Raw genomic sequence first — 15,346 nt, 5'->3', positions numbered from 1 at the left:
GACCTGGGGCAGCAAGGGGGTTCAGCTTATCTCAGATCCCTCAGACCAGAGAGGGCTGGGCCAGCCCCTTATCTGGAAGCCCAGGGCTCCCACAAGCAAGTCTAGACATACAGTTGGTCACAAGTCTCCCCACCCCAGTAAAGGAGAGGAAACAGGAAGAAAGGGGGCAAGGGAGGTAACAGGAGCAGGTCTTCTCCCAGCTGCGGCCACTGGTGCTCTAGGTCCAGAGGCAGGGCAGAGTCTGACTCCACCAATGACTTAGTCCCTTCCCTCAATCTCATCTGCAAAGTGGGAACAATAAACCCTATCAGGAGGAGGGCCATGTGTGTAAGCCTGACAGTATAATGCATGGGAACAGGAAGAGGACAGAGTGCTGGGGGTGCTCCTTGAGCTGCCAATTCACATCCTCCACCAATCCTCCATACCTCCCAGGACCAAGTGCCCAGATGGCCTGGGGCTGGGAGGGTTGAGATGGATTCCTGAGAACCAAGGCCAAACAATCCTAGCAGGTTACAATGTCTTTGCAGCAGTGAGGAGGCCTCTCCCTATTCACCCTCACCCTTCTCTATGGTCCAAGGGCATTTGTAACATGGGACCAACCCTTCCTTGAAACTCAGTTTCCCCTCCCACTGCCCACCAGCTCCCTCTCTGAGCTCTTGGAGGCTTCAGTGCTTAGTCCTCAACCCCTGCCCTTCCTCCACAGTGCTTCCTCCACCTGTGCACCATACGGAGTCCAAATCCCCCAGGGCCTCAGGCTTTCTTCACCCGGAGGACATGCAGGCCCCTCCATCATAAGAGGATATCCATCTACACCTAAAATAATTAAGAGCACAGGCTTTGGAATCTGACAGGCTTGGGTTTGAATCCCTGTTCAGCAACCTCCTTGCTGAGTAGCCTTGGACAAGTGACTTAACTTCTCTGAGCTCCAGCTTTCTCATCTGTAAAATGGGAAGAATAGCTTACAGCTTGTAAGACCGTTGGAGGACAAATGAATTAATCAAGGTAAAGGGTTTGGCATACGGTTTATCTCTGCTGCCACCCCCAGCCAAGCAGCCTCATGCATAGCGCCTTCACAGCACTCTCTGGCCCATACTCTCAACATCTGATTAATCCCAGGTCCTTCCTATCACTTCTGCCACCTCCTCCGCAGTGTCTCTGCAGCTGCCACTCCTCTCCACTCCCACAGCCCTCAACCTGTCCCCAGCCCTCACTCCATCAACCTCTCCCCTGGATTACTGCAACAGCCTCCAGACTGTTCTATGAGCTTCCACTCTCACCACCCCACCCCCCAACCTGTCCTGCCTGCACCTGCCATCTTCCTAACATACCACTTTCATAGGCTCCTCACTTGCTCAAACACCTTCACTGGCTCCCTTTGGCCTGTAGACTCCAGCCCTCTCTGCTTGCCTTGCGTTCTTTCCCCCATCCTTTCACAGACTAATCAAACGAGTAAGTACTCAAGCCCCAGTCCCATACCTGGACCTGTGTCAGCAGAGGCTGAAGCCAGGGAAGCCTTAGAATCCTCAGCACAAGTAAAAACAAAGATTGAAGTTTACATTCACTTTTTCTCCTCCCAGGCACAAGGAAGAAACCTCAACTACTTTGCTTTCCAGCCTCCACACTCAGTCTCAACCCCATGCCTTTGCTCACGACCATACCCCAGAGCTGAAATGCATCCCTGGCCAGGTTCTCTTGTCTAATGAACAATTCAGGACTAATTCCAACCCTACAGTTACTTCTTTAATACCAGCTCCCCAGTTTTCTAAAACTGACTGCAACCCAAAAGCCTTTTAACATATAGCCTAGAATATTCCCTAGCCTCCACGCTTTCTTCTATGTTCCCTTGACATTGCTTTCTGGGTTTTTAGGAACACCTTTAAAGCCTGGTTGACCCTTGAGTTGCAGCAGGAACTGGAAGAGCACAAGAAATGCTAGAAGCCCCAGGCCTCTTCCGTAAGGGCTGGCGGGCAAATTATAAACACAGCCCTCTTAATCTCTCTCTCCCCCACCACAAATGGTCACAAGTCTGGATCCACAGTTGGTTCTCAGGAAACCATCAGATTAGAGTGGCCATAGGAGGGCAGATGAAGATTCCCCAGCCCCAGCCCCACCCCCTTGGTGCCGATTCCAAGAGGAGAGACAGGTGGACACAGCCCAGATTTCAGGATTACTGGGACAGGGAGACTACTGGAAGGTCCAGAAGTCTCTCATCAACCCAGCTTCTGAGGAACCTCAGAGAGCCTACCAGCATTTAATTAATCCTTCTCCTAATAGTCATGATTATTCTTCAAACCACTGCAGGCAATGACCTTGGACAAGCCCACCTTCTCTCTCAGTCTCTTTCACGACTGTAAGGGTCCCAAGAAGTCACCTAAGCTAAGCTGCCCTTATTTCACAGACAGGCCTCCCTCTAGGAGCCAGGGAGGTCCAGAGAAGTGAAAGCAATCTGCTCAAGGTCACAGAGCCCATACCAGAGCCACACTGAGAACCCAGACACCCTAAATCCCAGCCTAGGCCCTTTCTATTGCCCCCTGCATGGAGGGATGAGATCATCAGGCTCAATTCAGAACCTCTAGGAATGTAGGCCATCCTGGGAAGTCATGGGTGGATTCTCCCACCACAGGAGGGAGGCCCCCCAAGCCACCTTCTCCGGGATTTTCTCATTCCCCAAAACCAGCAGATACCCGACTCTGTTGGAGACCCCTTATCTTGCGGGGTGGGGGGTGGATCACCACCCTGCCCCTACCCCATGTTTGGATTCACCAGGCGGAGGAACTAGGCACTCTACACAGCCCCTCCTCCAACACCCCTTGGGACCCGGGGATACCCTGAACCGCCACACCCGCTGGGGGGAACCAGGAATCCTGGCTCCCAGCCTTGGGGTTGGAGGCCTTCCCAATTCTGCCCCCTCCCCCCGACTTGGAGGATGGAATGTGACCCGCGGACAGATCCCGCAGCACGCCGGGAAGGGCTGCGTTCCAGCTCGGTGGCTGCACTGAAAGGGGGGGATGCGGCAGCGACCATGGGGACCGCGGGTGGGGGGGGGAAGGGGGACAGAGAGAGGCAGCGGCGGTGCGGATGGGGGTGGGGAGGGAGCCCAGAGAACCAGTCCGACTCCCGATCAAGCCAGATGGAGGCGGCCCGAGTCTCCAGCCCCTGGTTTCCTGCTTCTCCCCTCCACCTTTGTCTCCCCTCCCTCCTGCAAACTTTCAGCCTGTGCGGGCTAAAGCCTGGGGAACAAATGTGCGTGCGTGCGCGTGTGTGTGTGTATAAGTGCTTTAGGGTCTGGCTGGTTGTGCAGTTTTGAACCTGTGTGTACATACGTGTGCCTAAGACGTTGGGCAACTGTACCTACATGAATGTGTCTGAATCTGCGACTGGGGTGGTGTTCGTGTGGCTGGGTAAACCGTATACATAGGTATATGTACCTGTATCTCAGGATCTGTGTCTCCCACAGCGATCGTGTGGGTGTGAATGTGTATGTGATTTTGTGTCTGCATGTCCGTACATCTGAGTGGGTGTTGTGTATGTGACTGTAAATTGTTAACATGTACATGTGCCCACCCGCGGGTATTCGTGCGTACATGTGTCTCTGTCTGCATGTGAGGGGTGGGGTCTGTGCGGGGGATTCCCGGCCCCCCAAACTCACACCCAACAAGCCCCAGGAGGGGGCAGCAGCGGCGGCGGCGGCTGCGGCAGGAAGACCCTCCTCCCCGCCTGCCCCGCCCCCACCCCCAGCCCCTACCTGCCGGCCGCCTCGCCGACCGCCCGAACCGCCAGAAGCTGCGGGCCCGGGGGCCGCTGGGGGCCTTCCTCTTGTGGTGTGAGTTGCCCATGGTGGGCGCGGGAGCCGGCGCGGGAACCCTAGCGCAGCCCTACCAGCCCGGCAGCCGGGCCCGCAGCCACAGGAGGGAGGCAAAGAGAAGCGCGGGCGGCCACCGCAGGCGCCCCCAGCCCCAGCTCGGCCACGCCCCCGGGCTCTGCGGCCAATGGCCGGGGCGAGGGAGGGGCCGGAAGAGGGGCGGGGCCTGGCGCACATCCCGTAGGCTCCACCCCTCTGAGGACCTGGGAGACCTGCCGAGCCGCCCCGCCCCGTGCTCTGGGAAAGGCCGGGCCTGTCCAGGTGGGGCTGACAGATCGCTCGCTCTCCCAGGCCAGGGGCTGCCTCTGAGGACTGCAGTGGAACCAAGAGAACTAGGGGCCCAGGCTCCAGACAGGCAAGGTCTGGAGCCTTGCTGCTGCTAGGGCCCACCAACCACCACCCCGTGAGTGTCACGTGTCTGTGTATCGCCTGTCTCTGTTTGTACAAATACATCTATCTGACTGTATCTCTGTAGTAATGGTGTTCAAAATAACAATAGAACCCTTTTATATAGCGCTTTCCTATGTGCCAGGCACTGTGATAACTGCTTTCATGCATTACTTCATTTCACCCACAAAACAATTCTGTAAGGTAGGTACTTTTATCATCTCCATTTTACAGATGGGAAAATTGAGGTTCCATGAAGTCAACCGATTAGCCCAAAGTCAAACAGCATTAAGCTACAGAGCCAGTACTCAAACCCAGACCGAGTCCAATACCCACTGCTCCAGGCTACCTACCCCACCACTTTATCTGTGCCTCTCCATGACCTTGAAGGAGGGCATGTAATTGGGCATTTGTATTTGCGTTCTTAAATGTGGCTGTGTAGTTGTTTATCTGTGACCCTGAACATGTGGGTTCCTCTCTGTGTCATCACCTGTGTGTAACTGCATGCCTGTATCCATATAATTGAATCTGTTTACATAGGTTTGGATGTGTGCTTTTGTATATTTGCCTGTATAATTGTGACTCCCTCAAGCTGGCTGAATATCACTGCTTTTTGTGTATTTGAGTGTGTAATAGTCTGCTTGAGTGCATGTAAGTGCATGTAAGTGAAAATGTTTGTCTATAAGACTGTAATTGCATGTGCTTTTCTGTATCAATATGACTGTGCAACTGTCTGCTGATATACCCATATCTATCTACCTTTGGGGGGCGGGGTATGTGTAAGTAATGGAGCATATAGGTAAACATACATGAAAGCACATGTCTGTGTGCATCTAACCCTAACTCTCTCTCATCTCCCCTTAAATAAGTCTTTGTTTTTCAAAGCCCAGGCCAAGGTTCACCTCTTCTGAAAGTCTTCCAGGTTGCGCAAGGCCCCCACATCTTTATATTCTCACAAGTGCCCTGTGTCCAGGGACCTGCCCAGGACCCCACATACTGGGCAAGGACTCTCCTTTACGATCACTCTGCCATCTCTCCAACCAGGGGCAGCATGGTATAGACAGAGAAAGAGCACTGGGCTGGAAGTCCACGGCCCTCAGTTCTAATCCCCTTCCGGCTCATCCTTTCTGCCACCGGGGCAAGGGGGGCAAGCCCCTCCTTCACTACACCACGCTGCCTCTTATGCCCAGTGGCTCCAAGACACCCTGTTCCCTCCCTGCAAAATGGGAGAGTTAAAGCTGAACCACACCCTCCCTGAGGCCCATCTCTTGCTAAGAGACTGAGGTTGACAACAGTGCAGTCCTTGAGGGGGCTGGTATTTTATTCATCCACCCAGAAAATACTTGTTGAGCATACACTGTATACCACGCTGTGTGCAGCAGGCTCCCTGCCTTGCACAGAGAAGAGGGTCCTAGTGGCAGAGCTGGATGAGACCTCAGAGATCTGCTGGCCCAATTCCCTTAATTTACAGGTGGGGAACCTGAGGCCCATCAAGGGGAAAGGTGGTATGGGGGGGCAGAGAGAACACTCAAGGGTAAAGTCCAAATCCCTCAGCATGCATTCAGTGAGGACAGGCATGCAAAGAGCTTAGAAGGATGTCCAGAGTGTAGCAGGTACCTCGGCCTTCACAGGCGACCTTGCAGGAGCTGCCCCCGCTCACCAGTTCAGCCTCATCTCTGACCACACCCCTTTCATTCTCAGAGCTCCAGCCACACACAACTGCTTGCTGCACCCCAGTGCACACCTACAGGCCTCACACGTGCTCCTTCCTCTTCCACCTCTGCCTGTCGTCAAGGCCTTGCTAGACAGTGTCCTCCTCCATGTCCTGACACCCCTCCTCCCCCAGCCCAGTTCTTGGGGCTCCCACAGGCATTAATGCTGTCCACTGATACAGTACTGATCACACCTAAGGGCTCCCCGGCACCCTGTGTAACACCAACCCAGCCAGCACTTGTCTCAAGGCAACAGTTTGCTTTGGTAGCTCCCTTTCCAACCAGAAAACAAGTTCCTCAAGGACACTAATCCTCTCACTCCTCCTAGTAGCCCCAGGCTCAGCATAGTGTCTGGCACACAGTAGGTATCCCTACGTGTTGAACAGAAACTGGCAGAGGTGGTGATAATGGCACCGTGAGCACTAATGGAGATGAAGAGGCACAGGCAGGAGAGTCCAAGGCACTCTCCCAGTCTTACCTTCTTTCACTACAAAGGCTATGCTTGCTCCCAGATCCAAAAGGAAGAGTACTACCAACGAGTCAAGTGCATGGGAGAGCCTGGGAGAGCCTGGGGTAGGACTGGTGGGAAGAAGTAGGTGGTATGGTAGGCATATGGACCAGAACTCCTGGAACCACAAGGCAGGGCTTGAGTGTCTTGTGACCCTCCTGGAGGATAGTAGTAAAGGCCTCGGCTGGCTAGGGGCTTGGAGAAGAGGGTATCCTTAAGCAGGCAGGAGGTCCTACTTGGAACAGACCCCACCAGCATTCTCCTGGGAAGCATGCACTTTGCCAGAAGATTCAGGGTTTAAACCCTTGGCAGGCTGAGCTGTCTCCATCTCCCCTCCATGCCAGCACAGAGCACCCCGTGAGTGCAGCTGACAGCCTTTGGTGAAGCAGCCCCCAGGACAGCGGAACACTAGAGCACAGAGTCCTGGGGAGTATAGTCATGGGGGAGGTGGACAACGAGTTCATCCCTCCTGCCCAAGGAAGCTGCTTCCACCCACTTCCTCCCCCAAGTCAGCCACAGGACTGGAGGTGGCCATCCGTGGGTTCTCCAGATGGGAGGTAGAGGTGTGTATACCTGCTCTCCCCACCCCGCCACATTCACTGCGGCCTAAACAATATACAATGCCTCCTCTCATTAGTTTTCTTCAGCATGTGACAGGCCAGGAGCAGCTGAGACAGCTTTGAGGGTTTGGGGAGAGGGGAATTTCCGAGGGGCGGGTGGGGGAGGGGAGGCGCTCCCCCTGCCCTCTGCTGACAACAGATTAGAGATTTTTCTGGCCACAGGGTATAGCCACCCCAGAGCAGCAGACCTTGCTGGCGGCCCTGATTCAGGGGCAGGAAAGGGAGAGTGGTGGGGGGAGGGCCCCCCAGCCTGAGGGGGATTTCCAGGAGAACCTGGGCCCTGTGCCACCGGTGGGGATCCAGGGCCTCCGTGAGGAGGGAGGGGGAGAGGCAGCTGGACCGGGCCCATGAAGGTGTCAGAGGTAAAGGAGGGGATGGATGAGGCCTTCTTGGCCTCGGCTTCCTGCTCCTCTCATCCCACCCCTGGTCGAGGCCCCTTTCTGGGATGGGATTTTTCCATTAGAAGTCAGAACAAAGGAGTGGGGAAGCTGAGGTCAGCCTGGCAGGTGTGGGCTCCTGTTCCGCCTCCAACACTGGTTGGCTGTATGACCTTGAGCAAGTCACTTCCTCCTCTGGGCCTCAGCTGCCCATCTGTATGTACCATGAGGGCTCCCTGTGACATCTCAGGCTATCAGCTCTGAGCGCCCAGGATCTGGAGATACCCATGCTCTGGGGGCCCATATCAGATTACCCACCTATCACCCAAAGGCACTTAGTGCCAGGCCCTGTGCTGGGCAGGGCAGAGGGAAAAGACAGTCAGCCCAGGGCCTGCCCTCAGGATGTTCAGAACAGTGAGGTATGGTGATGCCTGTGCCCACGGAACCCGAGAGCCAGCTGGTCCCAACCCCCAGCAGGAGCCTTGCCTGGTTCCAGCTCTGCAAATCCCTCAACCCCAGCTTCCCCTCATTCTTCCATTTTAGCTCATGTCATCTCTTGGGGAAGCCATCTTTGATCGCCCCCTGGGATCACTCTGTTCCCTCCTTAGTCACACTTCTTGACCCTTAATTACTTGTTCAATGTCTACTACCCGCCTCAAACTGTGAGGTTCACGAGGACTGGGACCTTGTCTTTCATTCATCCCCAGGACAGAGTCTGGCACATAGTAGGTACTTATTACCTAATATTAAATACTTAATAAGTATTTGTGAAATAAATTAGTGAGACACCCTCTCCCATCTGGACCCAAGGCAGACAATGCTCATCACTTCAGAGGGGCTTGAAGAAGGTGGACCCAGACTCCCTTATGGAAACCACTCTCCCACTGATGTATCCCACAGCAGAGGGAGCCCTGCCCATATCACATCAGTCAAGGCCCCAGGCTAAGGACACTGAAATGCCCCTCCCCAAGAAGCAGGTGACCAGAAAAGCATATCCTGGGACTTCCCTGGTGGTCCAGTGGTTAAGAATCCACTTTCCGGGCTTCCCTGGTGGCGCAGTGGTTAAGAATCTGCCTGCCAATGCAGGGGACACAGGTTCGAGCCCTGGTCTGGGAAGATCCCACATGTCGCGGAGCAACTAAGCCTGTGTGCCACAACTACTGAGCCTGCGCTCTAGAGCCCGCGAGCCACAACTACTGAAGCCCACACGCCACAACAAAGAGTAGCCCCTGCTCGCCGCAACTAGGGAAAGCCTGAGCGCAGCAACGAAGACCCGGTGCAGCCAAAAAAAAAAAAAAAAAAAAGAATCCCCCTTCCAATGCAAGGGACAAGGGTTCAATCCCTGGTCGTGGAACTAAAATCCCACAGGCCGCAGGGCAACTAAGCCCGCGCGCCGCAACTACTGAGCTAGTGTGCTCTAGAGCCCATGCACCAACTAGAGAAGCCCGCGCATTGCAACAAAAGATCCCGCCTGCCGCAGCTAAGACCCAACACAGCCAAATAAATAAACGAATAAATAAATATTAAGAAAAGAAAGAAAAGCATATGCTGTTCAACTCCAAATCTCTTGAGCACCCTGCTCTAGAGTCTGGGGGCAATAATTTCCCCAGGAGTATCACAGAGGTGATGACACTGGACCAGGCCTTGAGGATGAACAGAAGTATTGGATAGAAAAGGGAAGGTAAACACATACTAGGTGGGGAACAGCACATGCAATGGCACAGAATGTGGAAATACATGGAGTGTTTATTGAAAGGCAAACAGATACCACCCGGACCTCAGAGAGGCAAAGTGACCACTAACCAAAGCGCCTTTGGGTCTTCACTTTGCTTTAGAGCTACACAGGCCCCTTCCTCAGCAGGGAGAGTTGGCATTATTCACCCTGCATTCTCCTCACCCACCTTCCTATGACATCCAGACCACTGGGTCCCGATGTCGTGTCCATCTGACTGGCCAAAGGTAGGCTCTCCTTCCCTGAACATAGCTCCCACCCCCAGTCCCCCTTCCAGCTTGCTCCTCCAGACCATTCTCAAACTCAGAGAATTCTAGAATGAGAAAGGGCCACTAATGGTCAGAGGTCATTAAACCCCATCTTTATTAAGACAGACAGTGTCTTGCCAAGAATGGGGCAGGACTTGGCAAAGCAGAACTCAAAACGCAGGATTCTCTCCATAACCCCATGCCCAGCACAGCTCTCCGAGTGAGTGGCCAACGTTCATGGGGTTAAATCTGCTGAGCCTGGCAGGGTAGCTCCTAAATTCTCACTATCAGTATCGGAGCCATCCCCAGCGCCCACCCCCCAGCCACTGCCCACTGCCTGAGAGAAACCTTCGGGAGGGCTGTATACTCCTTTCCCCAAAGTTGATCCTAAGCTCTACAGCAGTTACTCCCCTCCAGAGTCAGAAACACATCCAACCTCATATTATCTTGTTTGGAGAGTATGGCCTCTGGAGACACATTGAGTGGCTCTGTCAGTGCTACGCTATGTTCATCATGTCCATGCAAGTAAGAACCTTGCCTGTCTTGTCCCAAATATTTGCATTACCCTGACCAGTGCCTGACACTATATAGTAAGGAATATGTCTTTTTCAAATGAATGAAGCTGAATGACCTTGACCAACTTACTTTCACCCTCTGGGCCTATTTTCTCACCTATAAATGGTTGTAACTGACCACCTCCCAGGTTGTTGAGGACAACAAGGGAAAATACTCATGAAAATGCCCGGCCAGGGTCTGGCACATAGCAGCCTTCATGTTCCCCTTCAAATTAGCCAGCATCCTGCCCTCCTTCCACACTCTGCTCACCTCCTCCAGGAAGCCTCCCCCGATTATCTGCCGGGCTCCAGTCCTGGCATCTGTCCCAGAAACACTTCCTCCCCACACACTTGTCTAGAGTCCACATGATATTTCTGAAAAATATGGATTCCTGCCTGTTTGTTTGTTACTTTTTCTGTGCCTGAGTCCTCCGCTGGACAAAGGAAAGACTCCATCTTCTGTGGTTCCCCCCTCAATAATCATCATCATCACGGGTATCTGAGGTGTAACCAATGAGTTGTTTTCCAAACATGAATCAGGATAAACTTAGCTAATGCTCAAGTCCTCAGCATCACAACAGCAGCAACCTGCTCACATCTGGGCCATGCTCCACAGTTCACAATGCACTTGCATGTCTGTCTTCTAATTTGATCCTTGAAACACCCCTGTAAAGCCAGGATTTGTTATCTCTATTTTACAGATAGCAGAACTGAGGCTTGGAGGGGTTAATAACCTGCCGGTGTCACATGGCCCAAGAGGGACAGACCAGGGCCCAGGACAGAGTTGTCCTGTCAGCTTCAAAGCCCATTCCTTCCAGACTGGGTCCTTACAACTCAGGTGAATAAACTCACAAACACAATAACAGCAACCCCTTACATTTCTATGGTGACTTCACTTTCAAATAATTTTCACATCCTCTTTTGTGAGAATCTTGGAAAGCTCACAGAAAGCTCACAGACCTATCGATGATATGTCCAGCCGGAAGGTTACCCCAGTGAGAAGGTCCCCTCTCTTCAAGAGACAGTAATGGAAACAGTGAGGCCACAGAGAAGTTGCTTGCCCAGTGTCACAGGGCTTGCTAACCGCTGGGCCAGGATGTGAACTCTCATTAATTTGCCTGACTCTGATACTCTTCTTACTCTATCAAGTTCCCTCACTTTTCTCTGGGCCTCTTCCCATCTGTACAATGGGTTGGATGAGAAGATCTTTAAGCCTTACTCCCTGGTCTATGTCCTTGGGAGAATCATGAAAGCAGGACCAGTTTTGGAGTCAGATGATTTGATTTCAAATCCCAGGTGGGCAAATCAATCACTCACTGTCCCTGAGCCTCAGTTTTTCCATCTGCAAATGGTCGTAAATGATAATGGAGGTAAAGGATGCAGGGCAGGGGGGCGGTGGGGGGGTTCTGGCACATTCAGAAAAATAAATGTCAGACTTCCTCTCTTTCCTTTCTAAGTCTGTGCAGGGCAGTGCGGGGAGCAGGGGGGTTCTGGAAAACAGAGGCTCAAAATCTATCCCAAGCTCAGTTTTCCCTTTTATAGTAGGGGACTCAGATTAAGGAAGCCAAGACCTGCATCTATGGGTCTTTGGTTCAGCAACTGGGAGCGGGGAGATAATGACCTCCCTAGCAAAGGCCCCTGACCTCCCAGGAATTTTCTGTGTGTGCTTCCTCCCCATCTCCCCCAGTCTTCATTCTAAACATTTTCCCCAGAAAGAGTTAAGCCTTCTTTGGGCTTCCCCTTCCTGACCAGCGGTGCCAGTGGAGATTAGAGAGATTGGATTTATTTCTCTTAATAAACAGAAAAGAAGTTTGGCCAGGCAGGTGACAAGGAAACAAATGGAATAATAGGAGGTTGGAGCAAAAGGAAGGACTTCCTCCAGACATACCTGCGGCCACCCCCAGACCTGGGGAAACAACAGCCAGGGGCAGGGAGGTGTTGCCCATGCACGTGGTCCCAAATCAGGTCGACCTGCTGCCCAGAAAGCCCAGTGCTACCCAATACCAAACACAAGGCAGGGGGAGGCCTGCCACTGACCCAATGACCCTTAACCCAGACTGTCCGAGCAGGGACCTACAGAGTCAGCTTTTCCAGCCCCTGCCCCCAGGCTGATCTCCCAGGGGAAAAGTTTCCACTGCCCTGGGGTATGCCACTAGCCTTCTATCTCTAATCCTGACAGTCTGACCACAATCCATCCTGCTGCAATTCTGACCCATGCCCCCTTGAGTGTGACAGGGATGACTTCAGACTGAATCCCAGTGGGGCAGCCCTGGGACAGACTTCATGTATTGTGGGGACTGCAGAGCCCTTGGAAACACCCCTCATGCAAACCTTCCCATGGGGCCTGGCCCAGTCATCTCAGCCCCAGCACCCAACTTGTTTGTGGCTGGGCTGCAGGGGAGCAGGGCCCATATCCAAAAGGAAGATCAGGCCGGATGCAATCACACAAGAGGCCTTTCACCCTCTTCCTGACCCCTAAAGTGTTCCATCTAATTATCCTCCAGCGGAGGTGGTTAAAGGACACTGGGTGGGTAAACACAGGTGAAATGGGACGGGCCTGCACACACCGCCATTTCCTCACCTCTAGCACTGCAGCAGGAGCACAGGAAAGGTAGACTTCCTAGGACGGCTGGCCCCAAGGGAGCCCCACCCTCTTGCAGAGACTCATGCCTTCCCCCTCAATCAGGAGACAGAAACAGAGAGGAAGATGAGGGAAGAACAAAGCAAGCGGCCAAAAGAAATGTGATTCCAGTAGGGATGGGCCAGATCAGCCACCCCTCCCCTCAGGCTGCCCATCCATCAGGCCAGAGGGAGCCTAGAGGCAGGGAATTAGCTGTAGTACTTCAGGTACCCACGGCTGCCCCAGGTACAGCCTCTCCATTAACTTGGGCCTGTTTCCCCCATCTGCAAGCACACTTCCAACACAGGACCGTTTCTACCACGGCGGGGGGAAGGAGTGGTGGGTGGGGCAGTTGGCTCAGATCCTGAGCTCACCACCCCAGGAGGTGGATGTTTGCGGTTTGGCCCAGGTGAGTGGTGAGGGGGGCCAGGTAGGAAAAGCTAACACTGCTAAGAACCTAAAGCATGTTATGCTCCGTGCTGGGTCCTCTGTGGGGCTGGAAACCCAGATCCACCTCGATGGCTAAAACACCTTTTGAGTGCAGCTGGCTTTCCAGACCCAGAGGGACCCCCCCACCAGAGATGCAAGGCCACGTGCCTCTCCCATTGGCCCCAGGCCAGAGTCAAGACTCTGACCCCCTGACTCAGCAGCAGAGGGCAGAACCTGAGTGAGGCTGGGGGAGGGGGCACCGCCTCACCGTCCCAAGAGCCGGGCGCCAGCACTTCCTGCTTAAGCCAGGGGATTCCTGCCCCCTTCGGGGGGTCCTCTCCATCTCGAGCGGGGCAGGGCTGAGTCTGGGAAATTCTGGGGGCGGGACGGGCCAGACTGGGGGTACTCGGACTGACCCCCGGGCTCTTCGCTCCCCAAGCAACGGCGCCTAGGGAGTCACCACCTCCGACACGCCGCGGACCCCCAGAGGAGCCACCCAGGCCGCACCCTCGGCGCCGCCCGGCGCCTGCCCAGGTGCCCGGCCGCCTTACCTCGGCCTTTACCCTTGGCCCTCCTGGCCTTGTCGTCCGCCTTCTTGGCCCGGGGGGCGGCCGGTTCGGCGCCCTCGGTCCCTGCCGCCTTCTTGCGCCGCTTGCCCCGCAGCCAGCTGAAGGCGCGGCGGAGGCCGGACACGCCGGAGCGAGACTTCTTCTTGCGCGGGGGGCCGCCCGGGCCCCCCGGCTCTTCGGCCGCAGGTGCGGCGGGGGACGCGCGGGCCTCCATGGCTCGGCCGGGGGACCCGGCGCGAGGGTCAGGCCCCCTGAGGCGGGGCGCCCATGAGCCGGGGGCGGGCGGGCAGGCAGGCAGCCGCCGCGCGGAGACGCGCCCGCAGAAAAGTTTGGGCGGCGGAGGCAGAGCGGGCGAGGAGCGGGGCGGGCGGCGGGAGCGGCGCGGGAGGGGCCACGGGGCGGCGGGCGGGGCGCGAAGGCCGGCCGGGAGGGACGGTGCCGGGAGGGAGCGGCCGCGGGGCGGGGGCGGCGCTGCCTGCGGCCCCTCCCCGCCCCCTCCGGCCCTCCGGCCCGGGTCCGGGAGGTCGGGGGCTGGGGGAGGGCGAGGTCCGGTGCCGAGGGAGGGTGGTCCCGCTCCCCGGAGCCGCGCCTGCGGGCTGGGGCCGAGAGGGCGGGGTCGCGGGGCGGGGCGGGTCCGGGAGAGGGCGGTACCGAGGTTCCGTCCCTGCGGGGACACTGAGGAGAGATGGGTTCGAACAGAGAAGTACGGGGCCGAGGATGGGGGTGCGCAGGGAAAGGGGGTAGAGAGATGTTGAGGTTGGACCCCAAGAGAACCTGGTACCCTGAGTTTGGTCCGGGACGAGATGGGGGATTCTGGAATTCTTCTGCAATAAGGGGATTCTGAGAATGCTTTCCAGGACCCGGGCAGTACTGAAGGTTTTACTCTAGAGACAGACGTCAGACCCACCCGAGACCTGTGACCGACAGTGGGTCTTCCTCTCCCATCTGGCGACTGTGAGTCGTCCCTTCACTCCTTTCCCCTTCCTCACCCCACCTTCCCCCAGCCTCCATCAGTCCTCGGTGTGGAGCTGGGACCCATGCCTCCTGGGTTCCTGCTTCATCCTTGGGTGACTGCGATGAGGAGAGCCGTGCCTCGGTTTACCCTTGGGCCAGGCTGGGAGTCCCCAGAGCACTCCTGCCTGGGTCAGAATTTTCCACTGAGATGCTCAACACTGATTAGAGCTGATCTTGGATTGAACTCACAGCTTTATAAGGTGCTTTGAGATCCTCTGCAGGTGACAAGTGTGACTGAGGAAGCTGCTAGGGAAAGGAAGCCTTTAAGAATCATGAAAATGCTGTGCTTGTTTCCTCCAAGCTTCTGGCTCTTTATTACAGCTGACCAGGCACTTTCATATCATCTGATCCCACAACAAGCTCTGAGGGAAGCAGGGCAGGGAGTGATACCCCCATAGTACAGAAGGGAAACTGAGGCCAGAAGAGGACAGTGATTGCCCAAGAGCACAGAGGTGGTCAGCAGCAGAGGAGCTAAGATCGACAATCTAGGTCTTGTCTCTGCCTGGTCCCCAGGAGCTAGAAATTGCCCTAGGGTCCAGCTGTGGGTTCAGGGCTCTTAGACTCCCTCTCTGGGTCCCCAGAAGGGCATCATGATTACCCCACCGGTTAGAATTTGTCTTCATCGCCCAACTTGACCCAGGTCAAATATCTTTCTCCTGGTCCTCACCCAGCCCAGTCAGCCCTGCTGTAGTATAGACAACACTCACTATATTA

The 15,346-nt window shown here is 55.2% G+C and overlaps 1 protein-coding gene across 4 annotated transcripts in view; it reads right to left on the bottom strand.

The window, feature by feature from the left end:
* The window catches only part of NHSL3 (NHS like 3), a 28,287-nt gene extending 14,311 nt beyond the window's left edge, over positions 1-13,976 (bottom strand). For 2 of the 4 annotated variants that reach the window (XM_059918177.1, XM_059918187.1), the window contains exon 1: positions 13,601-13,976. In XM_059918177.1, the coding sequence (XP_059774160.1) occupies positions 13,601-13,832 (232 nt within the window). In that variant the 5' untranslated portion in view covers positions 13,833-13,976. Of the gene's footprint in view, positions 1-3,745; positions 3,942-13,600 lie in introns of those variants that run through there. The other 2 variants (XM_059918198.1, XM_059918206.1) reach the window with 1 other exon arrangement.
* Positions 13,977-15,346: the final 1,370 nt, after the last annotated feature.

This window comes from Balaenoptera ricei, chromosome 1 (genome assembly GCF_028023285.1).
Source record: "Balaenoptera ricei isolate mBalRic1 chromosome 1, mBalRic1.hap2, whole genome shotgun sequence".
Taxonomy (NCBI): Eukaryota; Metazoa; Chordata; class Mammalia; order Artiodactyla; family Balaenopteridae; genus Balaenoptera; species Balaenoptera ricei.
The sequence above is the reverse complement of the archived record's forward strand: the minus strand, read 5'-3'. Positions and strand labels throughout refer to the sequence as shown.